We start from the raw sequence: 18236 nt of genomic DNA on the forward strand, positions 1-18236 counted from the left end.
CCCGAGTGCCAGAAGACAGAACGCTTTGTCTGCCCACGGACTGTATTTCACATACTTTAATTTAGCTGACACATAAAACTCATTTGACATTTTGCAGGTATTTGTGGGGGGGGGAGGGGGTGGGAGGGGACAACTGTGGGGCCGGGCGGGGAGTGGGGGCAGTGGGCAGAGGAAAGGATATTTGGTTCTTGTTGAGGGTTAAGGTATGGAGTCTGGGTAACCGTGGCAACATGAGGTCGTCCCCCAGCAGATTGTTGTCCAAGATGAGTTCCTCCAGGCTCCCGAACGCGCTCAGTCCTTCCAGTGACCTGAAATGACAAAGGCAACAGGAAAAATGATCCTGCACTAAATCAGGGAGGCCATTATGAGCCGAAATAAATATTTTAACCTTCCCTTTCAGGACTGGGAATAGTTTGGGCTTGGTGCCTGTCAGCAAAGTGAATGACAAGAATTAGTAGCAGGAGCCGGGGTGGGGGCGGCGGGGGAGGAGAGGCCGCTGGCACTCACCGAATCCTTCACGCATTGCCAACATGAAGGATGAGGGTCACTTAGTGAGTAGCCAGGATCCAAAACAAAGGGCTTCAGATACGGCCTGCAGGATAAATTTGTCAATGTCTTGTGCCTTCAGGCACCCAGCCTCGGCTGACCCTAACCTCCATTCCCAAGATAAATAACTCTGTCACAGTTCACCTTCATTCCCTGGACACAAATTTAAGTTGTCATCCATCATTCCTGCCCAGAAATATCATACCCTCTTACAATAATAAATATAACTTCAAGTATCATTTCTTAGCGGTTCTCCTCTGTACAGTCGTAGGGGAAATGGTAAGGAAGGCTCTTTCTCTCCGTTCACATTCTTTGACTTTTTTTTTCCCCTCTGCCTTTTTTTCTTTACTAATCACTTAATTTGCTTTTGCCCAGCGTCCCCGTAGCTGCCCAAAAGGCAAGGCATCTGCAGAATTACATAATCACTGCCGTCTGAGAGGGATTTTTCTTTTATTATTTCTTTTTATTTGCTTTGGGTTTTTGGGTGTGTGTGTGTGTGTGTGTGTGTGTGTGTGTGTGTGTGTGTGTGTGTGTGTGTGTGTGTGTGTGTGTGTTTTGGTCGGGACTGTGGAGGGTATTTCTGCTTCAAAGCTCCTGGCCTGAAGTTACAGTTGTAATTTATGGAAAGTGGATTTCTCACTTAATTTTTGAGAGAAGTGTAGATAGAGTGCAGCAATGTAGATGTTGAGGCAGTAAATAACAAGCATCCGAAGGAATTAAATACCCGGCCCAGGGAAAAAAAATATATCAGAAAGGGGAAAATAGCCTTGCTTATACATGCAGCTGAAAGTTAACTCTTAATTTTATGGGCTCTCATGAGTGTTGGGGGGTGGAGGTGACGGGGGCAGTTGTGCACAATTGCTTGCCCGGGTGCACGCAGACATTAATTAAAGAAAGCCGCCTGGTCGAGGGACTTACACAGAGACACATACTCCCAGCCCGTTCACCTGCCAGACCCAAGAGATGTGCTGAGCTTGCACAGGCTGACAGCTGAGCTACGACGTGGACCTGAGGGAGCGCTCGCATGGTATCCCTGGCTCTTCCATAAAATGTGACGAATCAGGGAGATGTCGTCCACGCTATTTATTCATTTACTGATAGCATTCACACTGCAGCCGCGTGTGCTAGCTTGTGCAATGTCTGCACAGCTGCCGTGAGTGTGAACTTTAGCACCAGACCTTTCCCAAGGCATCCACAGCTCCCTTGTGGGATCTCTGCCAAGAGGACTCCAAAATAGAGAGTCAATACTTGTGAGGTGTAAAATGCATTGCAAGTAATTAAATCCGTAGATTCCATGGGGCCAGAGCTCCGCCTGCGTGCACCATTGCTGCCAGACCTCAGGGTGGTCTCACCCAAGGCTCAGTGCCTGGAACGTGCCAGCTCCCACAACCCAGGCTGCCTGCCCCATCACAGGGGGACAACTCCGCCACTGTGGGTTAAAGGTCCAGGGGTCATCGTGTTTCATTTCCTCCCCTTCTCTCTTTCCTCATGGTTCCGAGGAGCAAAACATAAGTTACAGAGAGCTAGGCAGGAAGGTTTGGGACTTTACCTCGGCTCCTACATCTCCTATAGTGTGAATTCCAGAATATTACCAGCAATCTGAACTCTCTTATCCTGTGTGTCTTCCAGCTCATGGGATCTTACAGAGAATAAGTGAAGGAGGACAAACGAGTAACTTGCCAGTGCTGGTTTGTTCTCCTCCTTCCTCCTTTTATTCACCGATTTTTCCCAAAGCCCCAACCCTGGGGGCGTCTGGGGATGCAGGGGTGGGCAGATGAACACACCCACAGAGGCGTGCAGTGCAGCAGGCTTGTACAGGGAACCTTCCTCCATCAGGCTTGACAAGTGTTTATCCCAAAGCACTTCTCAGGACCGGCCCCTGGTTACCACAAGGGGAGGTGAGGCCACTGCCCGTGAGGGAGCCTTAACGGCAGCTAATCCATCCTTTGTGCACAGACATGAGTCAGAGGCCGCATCCAAATACACATGCTCCCGAGTTCGGCTATGCAAATATTGCACTATCAGGATGAGATGCAACAAACAGCGAGCAGAAGAAAGTGCCCTTCCAAGAGTGCTCCAGGGGAGGCGTAAAACAAACCGACACAGCATGGAGAGGGACAGAGCCCAGGAATACTGGAGGGGTGCCCTCCCCCACCACGGCCACCTTTCTCTCCCTGCAGGGTGGGCTCGGGGGCAGAGCTCCACACCAGTGAGACCTCCCAGAGGGGGTGGGAAGATCAGTCTCAAATCCCTTCTGTCACCTGTCTGGTTTTGAGATTCTTTTTGCCATGTGATGTTATTAGCTGCTCAGTAAAAAGGGAGCCGTGTCACATGGGCTGGGGAGGGCTTGCTAATTAGTGAATCCCTGTTTTCATGTCATCAGTGTTGCGTGCACTTGGTGATTTAATCAGCTAAATTTGGAGCTGAGGGCTTGGGGACAGGAGGTGGGGAGCAGAGAGCGTAGCCAAGGGGGTACAGGAGAGGATGGATTTGAGGGCTCGGCTGGCGTGTGGCAGCCCATGAGCACACATTCGGAAGGAAGGTGGCTTTATCTTTTACTTTCTAAAAAATGTTACTGTTGTTGTTGTTTTCCAGAAAAGAACAGAGGAAAGCAATTATTTGCAAGAATATTTGAGTTCACACCCCTGTACACCTGCACATAGATATGCACTGTTAGATAAAACGACAAGGCAAATAAATGCTTTAAAGAGCTGCGTAGATCTATGCTGTTGAATGGGACAGTGACGATGATTATGGGTAAAAGGTGATGGGTCTGCAATTTCTCTGCCATAACCTTGAGTGTGGACAGCAACATGCACCCCAAAATGAGAGCCCTGGTGGAGAGGGTGACCATCACTCCAGGGCCACTCACCAGCTTGTTGGCAGTGGCTGGGATGTCTGAGGTGTAGGCCCGGGGCTGGGGTGGGGGGCAGTTTTTTGCCCACAGCCTAGGCACGGTGCAGGAGGGGCCGCCCCAGCCGGGTAAAGAGCCACCAAGGCCAGCAGAGAGACGGGGTGTGTAGTGATCGGGGCAGGTGGTTTGCTCTGGAAGCCTAATCAGCACCTCGGCAACTCCCCGCAGGCCGCCTCCTCCTCCACCAGCAGGAGCGCGGCCAGGATCTCACCCACAGGTACCATCTTCTTTCCTCCCCACCTCACTCCCAGGGCCCCGCGTGGGCTCCCTCAGGAGCCGTGGCAGCTGCCAGGAGAGCTCCAGCGCCTTCTCCAAAGTCACATCAAAATGACAAAACATCACAACGCATTCGGCTCCAGTGGATTCAAACAGAGAGAACTTTTAAGTTTCCACTGTAATTAACCCTATCCTCGTTAAGATAATTATGATCAAGCTTCCTGTCACAGTTAATATCCCAGCATCATCGCCTGTGGCTCACACTCTGCCCTCATTAGCTTATAAAAACTAAACAGGCGGCGGCTGCCCTGCCCAGCCCAGGCTCGTGGCCGGGGGCGGCCGTGGAGGGGCCTCGGGCAGGGCAGCAGGCCCCTTGAACCTCAGTCTCTCCTGCTCCTGGGTAGGCTCAAACTCAGCGACCTTCGTTCATCCTTTCTCCGAAAATGAGCCACTTATCACAATGGAGAAAGAGAGGGGCCAGGCCGGTGCAGGGCTGGTAGGGTGGGGAGAAGAGGTGCTTCTAGCTTGTAGCTGCCCCCCAGCCCCTGACCCAGCAAAAAGCCAGCCATAACACTGCACCGTAAAAATTACCAGAGAACACTTCCAGAACCCCTAGTTCAATGCCAGGGATACAGGCGATGCTAAGAATTAGCTCTCTCTTCTCTCTTACACCAGGGGCGACAGTACCACCTGGCCTGCGGTGGGCAGGGAGCAGAGGGGACCGCTAACCACAGACCCTCCTCGGGGCCATATGTGGCCTCAAATCCAGGAGCAAAGCTTGGGATGTTCAATCAAGAAATAAGAACTCCTAGCCTGAGCAAGAGCAAGACCCCGTTTCTACTAAAAATGGAAAGAAATTATATGGATAGCTAAAAATATATATAGAGAAACTTAGCCAGGCATGGTGGCACATGCCTGTAGTCCCAGCTACTCGGAAGGCTGAGGCAGAAGGATCACTTGAGCCCAGGAGTTTGAGGTTGCTGTGAGCTAGGCTGACGCCACAGCACTCTAGCCCGGGGAACAGAGTGAGACTCTGCCTCAAAAAAAAAAAAAGAAAGAAAGAAAGAAAGAAGAACTCTACTAAGATCTGTACCTGCTTCCTCGATTATCCATCTAAATGTCCATACCCATATTTTTAATGGAGAAAACAGGGAGGCCATGGAAATTCTAGAGGGCCGAACCCACACGAATGCCATCTGCCACCCTGGCTGGGCCCCCAGACCTGCGAGGATCGGCTGCTGCCTGTTCTGCTGGGGTTTCTCCGGATGACGTCTGTCTGTCCAGCTCCCAGCACAAGGGATCTCAGTGCCACCTCCACACACCTGGAAAGCTGCTAAATACACAGTGAGGGCTCACTACCGCCTCACCAACCAACTGCTGCTCAGCCACAGCCTGTGAGTGTCTGAGAGAAGAGCAGCCACTAGAATCCCAAGCACAGGACAGAGAGTGGGACTCAGGGTGCTGGCCCGTGGCTATGGGGGCAATCCCTAAACCTGCATTCTTTCAGAGGCCAGAATACCTCCCCATCTTTCCCGTGGGGCCATGTGTCTGAGAACAGGAAGGAGTAACATTGAGCAAGTCTGCACCTGTACACCAGTGCTAGTTACTAAAACATTTAAATACTTCCTTACCAACAGGAAAACAATTGCAGCTCTGAGTACTCTCCCCGTCACTTGGTCATTCCTTGGTACCCTCCAGACCTCCTCATAACCCAGCAATTAAGAGGTCAATGCCCAACACAGCACAGGACCACCAGAGACCCTGCTCCAGCTGGTGTCCATTCCCATTGATCAGTGCAGTTGTTAAATAGTTTAAACATCATCCTTGAGAGCAGAAATAGTAACTTATTCCTCTCTTATTCCCCCTCCCATGCTAAGTGCAGTGCCTGGCACACAGGAGATCCTTGGGAAGTGTCTGCAAATTAACTTACCACAAAGGCCATGACCAAAGTCACAAGGACAGGACGGGCAACACAAAGCTAACTGGCAGGGAATGAAGCAAGAAAGAAGAGAATCAGTGAGAGGTGCTGTGGCTGCTCAGGTCCCAGTCAATGGTCCAGTGGCAGCACAGACGTTTTGCACAGTCTGTTTACCTAGCCCCATGAGAGGTAGTCTTTCTTTCTGTTATAAAACTCTTTATATCCTATTTAAATGGACATAGATATGTAGCTGCATTATATAGCATATAATATACACAATATTATAACACATACAAAATATTATGTGTATTATATATAGCACATATATTTTATATAGTATATATAGAGTTGGCTCTCTATATTTTTATATAGATTGTTTTTGTCATTCAGGTCATATAGCCAGAGATATATGTACAAATAATAATATAAATCAACTAGTCCATACTGTAAGTGTATCAATAGGGTATAGAAATATCTTTAAGAATCAGAAGAATGTGGAAAAGGCTCTGGGCTATGTAAGACTCAGTGTATACTGATGTCAGGACACACTGCATTGCAGGACTTTGGGGCCAAGGTCAACCCCAAAGTTCTACTGAGCCCCGCATGATGATGGATAATCCCTGAGCTGCAGAGAATAAAATTCAACATTGGTGTGAGAGATCTGAATCCAAGACCAGTCAAAAAACTAAGATGGTTAAATAAGTCTGAAGTGCCCATATACCATGTCTAAGAGTACTAAGAAAACATATAAATATGATATTGAAGAATTAAGAAGAATGAGCAGGGAGCTAGACACCCAGAAATAGGTACTTGCAATTAATTTTTTTGAAAAAGGAGGTAAGAAGGTAGATTCTTCAATCTTTGGATTCATGAGTTTGTATATTTACTGATATAAAGTTCTGGTCAGATCATACCTCTGAGGAATGGGTTTTTGCTTGCCTTAGGACAATGTGAATAATGTATCTGATCATGTTATCCTTTTTACTTTTGCTACCAGGAATCTCAGAGCTAAATTGTAACCCATTTGTGAAAAGGTAACACCTCATAATCTCTATATCTGTTTTCTCACTTCATTGTCAAGGCATATACTCTTTTCATAGTCTTGATATTTTGTCTATATATTGCTTTTTATTTTATTAATCCTAATAAACAAGCCCAACCCCTTTATAGAGTGCAAACAGGCAGTTTCTGTGCATTAAGGAAAAGTTCTGTGAGACCAGCTGTTAAAGGAGATACTTGACTAGGAATAAAGAAGACGTATATTACATTCAGAGTTCAAAATGGCTTTGAATAAGCTTCTAATAATATCCTTGTAACATGAAGGCAAAAAGTAAGCTGGAAAATGACAACTTTAGGTAGAGTCATTGCTTCAAAAATGTACGTGAAGAATACTGATTAATGGGTCAAATTGCTCTAGGGGAAGGTTCTAGGGACTTTGATCCTGGGTTTTTTTTGCCAATGACTTTGTTAAGGACACATTTATCACACTTTTAGAGGACAGGACCCTAGAAAGATACTGAGAAAGATACAGTAGGATCCAAATTGATCCTGTTAGAATCACCCATTGATTCAGCCCAATAAGATGAAATTTCACAATACCTAATGTAAAGACCTAAATATAGATTTAAGGTTCAACTAAGCAAAAATATCCACTTAAAAAATTAAAAGGCAGATAAAAATTGGAAAAATATTTGCAACCACTCTAATAGTCTAAGGTTTAACACCCTTAATATGAAAAGAGCTTTTGTAAATCATTAAGGAAAAGCTAAAGCCCTAACAGAAAAATGATCAAAGAACTTGGACAGAAAATTTACAAGGAAATGAGTCAATAATATAAATTCAGGAGAAATTTTCAGCTTCATTAGGAATCTAGAATATTCAAATTAAATTACATATTTATATGGTGCTCTTAAATTTTAGCATAATTTTATCAAAAGTTCAAGGTAACAAACATTAGACTAACAGGAAACTGTTATGAACATTCTAAATGGAAATTTATGTTAAAAGCCTTAAAAATGACTGTCTTTTCATCTAGTAATTCCAATTCTAATAATTTATTCAGTAAATATCAAAAACATGTATGTTTAAGATTGTTAAGTACATTATTTACAGTAACATTGCAAACAAACCTAAACACCCAAAGATTGAGGAATGATTAAAGCTCAATATATCTGCATAATAAAATACCATGCAGCAATTAAAAATAACATTATAGACAAATATCTAATGAGTCAGTAAAATTTTCATGCTATGTATTTAAGTACCTAAAATTAAGTTACAATACACAGTGATACACATACACCAAGATCTCACATATGGAAATTAAAAGTCATCCATATGTTCCTCTCCATCCTCCATGCAAATTTTAGTATGTGCCATGTTTTTCTGGGCATTTTCTTCCCTGTTGATAGTTAAGAGTCATCAAAGTAGTCTTTGTTTGTTGTTTCTAGCTTATAAACTGCAGTTATTAATAATATACAACCTTGCACACAGAGACTTTATGACAATTCTGTACACACATACACACACAAACACACTTAAATGCATGCACATACTTATATATTTCTGTACATATCTCCTAGATACATACTATTAACCCCTGCATAATGGGTTTATGAGTAATTTTTTTATACTTTTTTTCTAGTTGCTAAATTTTCTACCATAAATAAGCATTTTATAATCAGGCAAAAGTCTAGTAGATATTTCTTCTAAATAAACCAAGACAACTCCACATGCACAAGACATAGGCGCCTTAGATAAAGCGCAGAGTGTGTCAAGAGGGCTCAGTATGAACTGCCAGGTGGGGCAACCACCACAGAAGCTCATCTGATCCCCACCCACTCTGTGACTCTGCTGACCCCTAAGTACCTCTGCCTGGAGCTCCGTTTCATCCTAGGTGCAGACTCAAAGGGGCGTCAGCATTCGGGAACACCCCCCAAGGAGAACCACCAGGAGGTGAAGGGTGTCGGAAACAGTGACTCAGACAGTCAAGGCTGCTTAACCAGGAGCAGTGAAGTCTAAGCCGTTTCACAGGACTAAGTCTATAGGCTTCCGGAAGGCAGAATCAAAAACAAACAGGAGAAAATTTACATGAGTTGGGACAAGAAGTCTTGAAAAAACTTGTACAAACAGAGGAGCTGTTCATCAAAGGATCGACCAGTTTCAGTGACTATACATATCTGATCATGAACAAGAGTCAGGGAGAATGTTCAGAGGGAATTTCTGTATAGAGATTAGATTCAGTGACCTCTAATATTCTACCCAGATACTGTGCTTATCTGACTGGAGCTCATTCCTCATAACCACAGTTTACAAGTGCTGCCGAGAGTCACTTTTACCCTGCCAGCGGGTCCCTTCTGAGTTAGCCTGGTGAGAAGAGGGGAGCAGAGAGTCGTAGCTCTGTCATTCCCCATCTCACTAAACTCTATACCTTATTCTTATCTTCTAGCTGGGACTGTGCAAGCTCTCTTTAATATTTTCCTGAGTATGGGACATCTCCATGATAAAAAAAAAAAAGGCACATCTCAACACACTGGCCTCTTACAGCCTGTAAACTACATGTTAAAGCTATAGCTCTACTTGCATGAAATGTGCCCTATCAAGGTCTTTTTATAGACTCATAGCCTTTGCGTCCTAAAGCAATGTTCAGGGTGCTCCATGCCCTACCTCACAGACGATGACTATTGCCCAGAGAGGTAAAGTACCTGAAACCATACAGATAGCAAAGTCACATCTAGAAACTCGGTACTTGTAGTACAGTGTTTCTTCAACTATGCTAAATTACCTCTAAAAATTTCCAGTTGTGGTCCAGAAATTCATCATTGCTACATCCTTTATCCAAACATTACATGTAGCTTCATGAGCCAATCATAATGATGAACCCAAATGGTTTTCAAGTTCTTTTGCCTTTTGATCTATACTCCTTGATCCTCCTAGAACAATCTCCTGAAGGATTAGTTCTCAGAGTTTTTCGCGTGGCCCTCACAAGGTTATGTATACATTAAGTGGAACTGGTTGAGATTCGGCAGTGAATGGCCCCATTGGCATGCACCTCTACAGCTCATTCACTCACTCGTTTATAAAAAAGTACTGAGTGCCAAGCACGTTGCTAGTCTCTTGCGCTACAAAGATGACTGTGGCAAGGTCTTCTACTACAAAGCAGTAGGTATAGACAAGGAAGCACTGACCAGATAACACAGGGTATTACGTTAGGTTGGGATGATAATGCTATCTTGAAGGGGGATGGGGCTAGGGAAGACTTTAAAGAGGAGATGGGCTTGAGCTGAGTCTCAATGCAATTGGAATTCTAACCTTTTGAGCATCTATTTTTATGTCTTATTCCACATTTGGTGGTGAGGGAACATAAGAACGATAGTTGACTTGATCCTGGCACTCAAGTAAGCTACAATCCAAAAAGCCTATGTGAGCACCAAGAAGCATGCCATGGGTACCCACTTCCAGCATGACAGGTACTCAGTGAGCACCTACATCTGGGGACACAAAAGATGCACAAGCCATGGAATCTGCTCCCAGTGAGCTCACCATCTACAAAAGAGAGAGAGAAGCGGGACCAGCATGTTGTTACGTGGCACAGGAAAGATGGGCTCTAGAAGTTGAGAGGAAGGAGACGAGGGCTGTAGTAACCTTTTTTAGCTCACCCCACTGATGTTTGTCTTGAAGTTATTACAGCAAGTCAGTCTCTAAGGACAGAGATAAGGAGACAAGTACCCTCCCCAAGAACATACTAGATGAATGACAGCCTCCGTGTCTTGTTCCCATCCTTCTCCCCTTCTGGGATGTCCTCCCTCCTCTAAGCGAATCTTTCCTGCCTTTTTCCCAACCTGGTGACAGGGTTTGGCCTGGGCTTTGACTATGTCTCTAAAATTATTTTGATTCACGGCTTGAGATTTTACAAAACCACACATGCACGTATGGAGCCTGTGGCCTCAGGATCTTGTTTGTTTTTAAGAGTCTAAAGAGCGAGTTTGTTTGGCGGGTTCTATAAATGGAGGTTTTCTTTGCTAGGGAGATGTGAGGGAGTGGACACGGTGTGCCGCAGCCGCGGTATGTGTGCACGTCGCCACGGGGCGGACGCAGCGCCGGGTGGGGGAGGCTCCCACAGCCATTGGGCAAACATATGTTGGGCCAAGAACACTGCTCCTCAACCTCACGAACTGTTTGCCTGAAAGATAACAGTGTCTCTTCCACACAAGCCTTTCACCACCCTCCATAAAGGGAATTTTTAATTCAACAGATGGTGTCTACTCCTTGCAAACCAACCAGAAAAGGAGACATTTACACGGCTGGGCCTCAAGGCCCTGGGGACCCAGAGGGGCCCTAATCAAAGACCAGCTCCCCATGGGCAGGGCCCCCCTGGAATGGAACCAGGCCAGGAAAGCCAGCACAAACGTGCCAACTGCTGATCCTGTGAGGGCCCAGTTGGCTGGAAAAGGTGAAAACATGTTTTCTGTCCCAGACTACAAGATAGCTTTATATCTCCAGCAGGAAAGAAGGCCCTGGGAGATACGGTGACCACCAAAAGTGGCTTGCTATTGGAGCCATTTTCTTTCTTCCAAAACAGCTCTAGTTCTGTGCTTTGCAAAACATCTCGAAGGACAACTTCGTGAGATTTGCTTTCCGTTTCCTACCATGGCACATTCTGGGCCCTGAGTACCAACATCGAATGATGTTCAGGATGAAGACATCAGATGTTTGCAGATGTGCAGTGGGAAGAAGAATTTTTCCCAAGCCTAAACCAAGGCTCTTTACTCCTTGTCTGCCTCTGGTTGTCGGATTGCTGCTCATGCAAGCAGAATGCCAGGGCGGCGTTTTCTCAAAGAGTGCGTTGTTCTGATGGACGGTATCTTGTCAACTCAGCGAGGACAAACACAAATGTAGTAAGTAAACACACAAAGTAAGGCTACTACATTTAGGGACACGAGCTCTGTTTTCAAGTCCTGGATGTGGTCAGAGATCTTGGAAAAAAATAAAACTTACGAGCTTTAATTTTCTAACCTATCACAGTGGCAGGACAATCCTAACCTGCACACCTTGCAGATATTAGCATGGGGATCACCTGAGATACAGTACGTGAAAACAAACCTAGATCAATATGAGAGTGGTTTTTAGTTGAAAGATTGATTTTGAAAAATAAATGTGGATATTTTTGTTTTCAAAGGAAGAAACTAGTTGCCTCAGAAAAGGAAGCAAGTAGCTAAACCTCCAAAAGAAATACTAGTATGTATTCAGAATCACCTGACAACACTGGGAGATGATGGCGGCTTGGGAGAACCTCTGTCTTAAGAACACCAGGGATCTTGATTCTTGTCCTGCCTTGGTCCCCACCGTGCTGCTATGCTTCTGTCAAATGCAATGCACACTGTCTGGGGAATGGACACGCTTGAAGCTCTGACTCCGGGGGGGCGGTGGGGAGGGAGGGGCAAGGGCAATATATTTAACCTAAACTTTTGTACTCCCATAATATGCTGAAATAAAAAAAAAAAAATCCTTGCCCTCTCTGGGTCTCACTTTACTCATCTGTAATCTGGGGAGGCCAGGCTATTTTGGAGGTCTCTTCCTTTTCAAACATCCTATGCACCAAGGTGGGCTGCAGGAGAAAAACTGCCAGACCAAAGTTTTATCACCGCTTTCATCACTCCACCCTTCAGCACGACGTGCAGCGTGAGTGTGGCAGGCCACCCCCACCCCTCACAGGGCCAAAAGACGGCGGTCAGAGAGCAGGGCCTGTTTCAAGCCTCAAGTATGAAACCTGCTAAATAAAAAAGATCTGGGGGAAGTTGGGGAAGGAAAAAAGAATCACCTCCCCACACCCCGCTGTTCTTCATCTTGCATAGCAACCCAAACTGGGAAGTGACAGGCAAAGCGTCACACTGCTCAGGGGGCAAAAGATAAATGTTTGATGAATTGACCATTGGTCGGGAAGTGATGGGCTTCGCATGTGCATAATGGCCGAGCTGCCTTTCCGCGCCGATCGCCTGCCAAGATAAGAAGCCACGATGAATGGACCCCGAGATGCCCTGGACAGAGGCAGCTTTAATTTGACTGGTTTTAATAAAATTAATTCTTAGGGAAAAAAAAAAAAAAAGAAGAGGAAGATTCAGAAGAAGATGGCAGAAGGATGAGGATAGCAATTTGGAGAGATCAGAAAGGCTGAGAATTGCATATACACAGAGTGGCTATTAGCCACTGGTTTTGTCATTCATTGGGCTAGTCAAGGAAGCAGTAGAAGGTTTGGTTTCATTACATCTAGAAATCATCAGAAAGTCTACATGTGCCCAGCATTGTGCAGAGAACCTGAGACGGTGAGATTAAACAGCCTGACAGACTAGAAAGGTACTCCAATAAGCACAGAAGGGACCGTTCATGCATTTATTTATTCTTCCTTCAGGGAATATCTACTGAGCATCCCCTACCCAGGCCTAGCGTGAATTACACAGGTTTTCTCCCAGCCCACGTGGAGCCCGCGGGGCAGTGAGGCCTAACGGGAAAGCTTTTCTAGCAAAGTAAGGAAGATGCTTCTGGTCTAAGGACCCTGCCACGATAGGTGCTCTCTGCCAGCCAGCCAGACCTGCACGTCCTAGGGACCCACGGCTCACTGCCCTTTTTAAAATTTATTCCCTGATTTGTTCCCCTGGCCCTACATTTGTGTTTGGCCTCACTCAGTTGACAAGCTATTCTCCACCAGAACAACACATTGCTTGTGAAAACACCACAAGGCCAAGCGCAGCAATCAGATAACCAGACAGGCAGACAGGAGAAAAGGGCCGTAGGATAGCCCTGGGAAAAACTCTAGCTGCGCCTGTGGGTAAATCACTTTGTGGACCCTGGTTTCTTCCATATGCAAAATTTGGGGTTAGAGTAAATAACTGGCTCAATCTTTTGACCACCTTTTATTTGAGACCTGCAATGGATCAGACACTCTGCGAGGCATTGGGCGTATAATCTTGTCCTCCGGGGCCCAAGATCTCATGAAACGAAGGGATAAACACATGACCATAGTAACACAACGAGGTTTAAGTGCTGCTTCTGCCTCCAAATGACCTTAAAAGATCTCCAAGATACCTTCTAATATGCAAATATCCTAAGATTAGTGTCCTAACCTCCACTTTTTTTTTACTTTTAAGACAAAGTCCAGAATTACAAAGAAGTTTGGTAATCCAAGCATTGAAAGGGTCACCTTCCGTAACACCACGCATCTTCCCAGTGCTAGGAGGAAGGAGCCTATGCAACACGCAACATTGAAAACATTTCTTCCCCTGCTGCCGCCCCTGCAGGTACACATTTTTCCATGACTGCAAAAGGAAAGTCACTCATTACTAAACAGCTCAGCAAGGCTCGCACTATTGGAGAATATAAAGTTTTATGAGCGGGCCTCTCCTTCTCTCTGGGTGTAAGTGAGAAAGTGAGAGAGAGAGGAAGCCGAGAGGCCTGGCTCAGGAGTCCAGGGTGAATTATAGACTGCCGCTCAAGATTCACAGCTCTTCGTGGTAGGAGGTTAATATTCTCACATGTCATTAGGTCTGCTGGCTCTCCTGATGGTTCATTGAAGCAGGCAGCAAATTATTTCCTCCTGCTGCAGAGGACAGCACACTTCAAAGCAAGGGAGCTCAGGTCAGGACAGGCCTCCGGGTGGATTAATGACTTGGGATCACCAGGGGTTGTCTGTAGGTAAGAATGGGCCTGACGCTTTTGACAAAGCTAACTTTTTGATCAGTCGTGACCCAGCTTTCAAGCCAGACCTCCAGATTTTATTCCTATCACCTTCTAAGGACCTGCCAAGGCCTGCGGGAAGATTGAGTAACCTGTCTGATCATTTTATCTTCACTTGAAACACCTCCACCTGCTCTCTGCTGATTTACATCCTCACCGCAGTGCAAGGTGGAGTTTATACCCCATTTCCTAGGAGGAGAGTTCTCAGCCTGTCCCAGACCCAGCTGGCCATGCCTGGACTGAACTCCCAAAGGACGTGTATTTGCAGGCTCCTTCTACACTGGTGCACAGACTCGAGCCGTTCTCCTGTTGCCCTAGGTGTCTTACTCTTGTCTCCTTGACCATTAATTAAGCTATGTGACTGCAGGCACCATGGTTACATCTCTTTGCATCATCCATAGTGATGACTAAGCAGTAGGAGGAGAAGACTTATGTGCCCTGGATGCAGGCCCAAATCCAGATCCTGCCTCCCTTCCAGAAGAAGGGGCCAGGAAGAGACCCAGAAATGTCTGTAATACAGGCTCATCACAACATTTGTTTCCAGCTGGGCATGGTGGCGTGTGCCTATAGACCAGGTCTCCAAAAAAAATAAATAAATAAAAAATACAAAAAATATTTGTTTGAAGGTAGCTTGGAAAACATCGTTTCTAAAGATAATACTAACTGGGGGATAAATAAGGGAAGAATGGAAGAAAAGCACAAGATACTCAAAGAAAGTCATGGAAAAATGCAAGGCTGACCTTCCTTGGGCTCAGAATTGCTAAGTAAGTATATTTAGTGCACATGCCTACCATAGTCCATGTTCTATTTTCAGTTCCATGTTTCCTAACAGCAGGAAAGCTCTCACTGGGGTCTCCAGCACCATCTGAGAGGTTGCCCAGTGAGGGATATGGGAGCTGCCATGAGACTTGGAAAAACCTCTGCTGCCAGGCTGTATGGGCCCTGCACACACGGCTCCCTGAGTGGGCAGCTTGGGCCAGGAGCCAGGAAGCTTAGTCCAGTGGCTGTGGGTGAGTCAGACCGGACTCCCAAATGTTTTCTTCCCTTAGAGTAAGCGGCCTGCAGCACTGCAGTTGGGGGAGCAAAAAGAACTAACAGGCAGCCCCCCATTTCCAACCTGGAGGTACAAGTAAAAGCTTCTGCAGCACTTGGTAATCAATCCACAAAGCACTCAAGAAATGCAAGTGCTGGTCCTTATTGTTCCAATCCTGTCTCCTTCCCCTGCTCGACTTATTTGGGAATTTTCTCTTCTGTTTTCTGCTCCTCCTTCCCTATCACTTCTCACTCTCTTTTCTTGAAAATATCTTTACTTGCTTTCACATAACGTGTTTTCAATAACGTACATGGTGAAAACAAATAAAACATACACGTACACACTCCTGCACCAAGCGTCTATACCCATAAAGTGCAGATAGCTAAGAGACCTGACAGGTGAACCCCATCATGTCCAGTGTGGGTCAGACCCTAAAAGGCAAAGCTCCCTTAAGCTGGCCACACAGCTAGGCAGCCCTTCCTCGGGTCACTGAGGATTTGGTGCAGCATCAAGGAAAGCATTGCACTGGGGGTCTGCAGACTGGCCCCACCCCATGAGCAGAGCCCTTTACCCTCTCTGGCCCTCAGATTCCTCCAGAGTAGAATAAAGAAGGGTGACTAGATCAGAGTATCTCAAAGTGTAGCTTATGAACCACCTGTATCAGAATTTCCTGAGATATGTATCAAAAACACAAATCTCAGCCCAGGGCCCAGCCCTGACTTACAAAGCAGAGTCTTTGTGGGTAGGCCCGGATATCCACAGTCTAATCTCCCAAGTCATTTCTATCTTTGCCAATGTGAGAGCCACTCGGGTCCCCAACTCAAATACACCTTCAGGGTCCAGTCAGGTGATACACTGCATTTCAATGAATCCAAGCTGCATCACCAATGCCAGACACACCACTTTTCTATGTATTGGAAGGGAAAAAAAGACTGTCAATTAAAAATGACTCAAACTTTTCCTACCGGAAAATGCCTCAAGAACGCTCTTCCTTTTTTATATCCTGCCTGTTGTTTTGGAAGAAAATATGAATCAAGGTCATTACTACAGCAATAAATATTTGCTTTATAATATTAAGTTTATGTTCTTTCTGTAGACACAATAATTTTGTCTTTCAATGCCAAACCACAATGAATTCTTAAGTGACACGTGAAGTACCAAGTATGTATAAGTCAACCAAAGCAAAGATAATAAGCACAAGCATAACACAATTCAAGTGTGCACTGATAACAACTCTATCACAGCTGACTCCCAGGCAATGACAATTTCAAGATGCCATCAATTTTAAGATGGATTCAGGAAGGTTAAAATGGGAAAGAAATGTATATCTTAGAAATGCTGACATACAGAAAATGTGCATAAGACAGTAGGGAGTGGTGAGGACTGAAGGACTCTGAGTGTGTGCACACATTGCCCCTCCATATATTCCCCGTCCATAATATATAATAGCAGTTGCGTTGAACACGGACACTGTGGTGAACTGTGTCTGGCCCAAAGGCAAGAAGACCATACACTTTGTCTAAACTGGGGTACCTCCTTGAATAAAAGGGACGCTATCACTGATTATGTCAGGAAAACAGGTGTTAACTAAAACTGTCCAGGGCAAACCGAGAAAGCATTTCCCCTACCCCTTAGCCACCCAACAGCGACCCCTGGGTAAAATGATCACTACAGCCAATCAATTTGAACATTGGGAATCTGCAAGACTATGCATTGATTGAAGCTACTTTTCACTTTCTGTCTTTAAAAATTCCTGGAAACCCAACATCTTTATGCCTTGCATAGTTCTCCTAAATGTCCACAACTGTGCCCTTCCTAATACAAGGTGTCCCGCACATCCTCCTGAGGGACCACTGCAGCCCCCCATAGAGATCCCTACCATTGTTTGAAGGGATTAGGTCAGTGCTTCTCAAGTAGGGGGGCGATACCACCCCAAAGAGACATTTGGCAACATCTGGAGACATTTTTGGTTGTCAAAACTGGGTGATACTACTGGCCTTTAGTGAACAGAGGCCAGGGATGCCGCTAAACATTCTACAATACACAGGATAGCCCATCACAACAAAAAATTATCTCACCCAAAGTGTCATTAGTGTCAAGGTTAATAAACTCTGGATTATATGAAGGGTAATACTTTCATCCACTGTGGGGCGAGCTGTCCTCCTTCCTCTGAGTTCTGACAACTGTCCTGGCAAGCTCTCCTCCCCAGATGCCGAGGGTTACAGCTGAATCCTGTTGGCCCAAATCATGATCTAGGAAAGAGCCTCCACAGTGACGGAAGAGATGGCACAGCTGTCAGTCTCCACAAGGAAAGTAATAGAATTTTCCTGGTTTCATGGGAGCAGACAAGATTGACAGACTGTGTGACTTTTCCCTTCTCCAACATCACTAGAAAAAAAAGTGACAGCAAACATATCAGACGGGTTGAAGCTGCAGCTCTCATTAGCACTGAGAGGCCCTGAACTTCCACAGATGTTTGCACATCTGCCCTGGAAGCCAGGACAGCTCAGGAAAACACCTTATGCAGAATGGGCTTGTCCCAGGCTTAAGACAGGTCCCCTCGGACCTTTCAGATCCGCCCTAACACGGCTACCTGAGTGTGGGCAGAGAAGTCACCTTTATCACTCATGATGGGCTCCTCTTTCCACGGGGAAGTAGCAACCAGGCTGGAAGTACAACCTCCCCACACGTACATCCCTTAGAGAATGGAAAATCAACCTTGAAGGTAATGACAGACCAAGGATAGAAAACAAGGGGACTGATTCAGGATCAAGGACAGGACGTGAGGAGCAGAGATCTCAAAACAGGCCAGAAATACCTTTTTGGTTCCCTAGGGCTACTGTAACAAGTACCATAAACTGAGCAGTTTAGAGCAACAG

At 45.7% G+C, this 18236-nt stretch overlaps 1 protein-coding gene across 2 annotated transcripts in view; it reads right to left on the reverse strand.

Moving 5' to 3' along the window:
* The window catches only part of LRMDA (leucine rich melanocyte differentiation associated), a 1038561-nt gene that overhangs the window by 498332 nt on the left and 521993 nt on the right, over positions 1–18236 (reverse strand). For both annotated transcript variants that reach the window (XM_045568897.1, XM_045568898.1), the window contains one exon: positions 182–308. In XM_045568897.1, coding sequence (XP_045424853.1) covers positions 182–308 — 127 coding nt within the window. The remainder of the gene's footprint in view (positions 1–181; positions 309–18236) is intronic.

The sequence above is a fragment of the Lemur catta genome, chromosome 14, assembly GCF_020740605.2.
Source record: "Lemur catta isolate mLemCat1 chromosome 14, mLemCat1.pri, whole genome shotgun sequence".
Lineage (NCBI taxonomy): Eukaryota > Metazoa > Chordata > Mammalia > Primates > Lemuridae > Lemur > Lemur catta.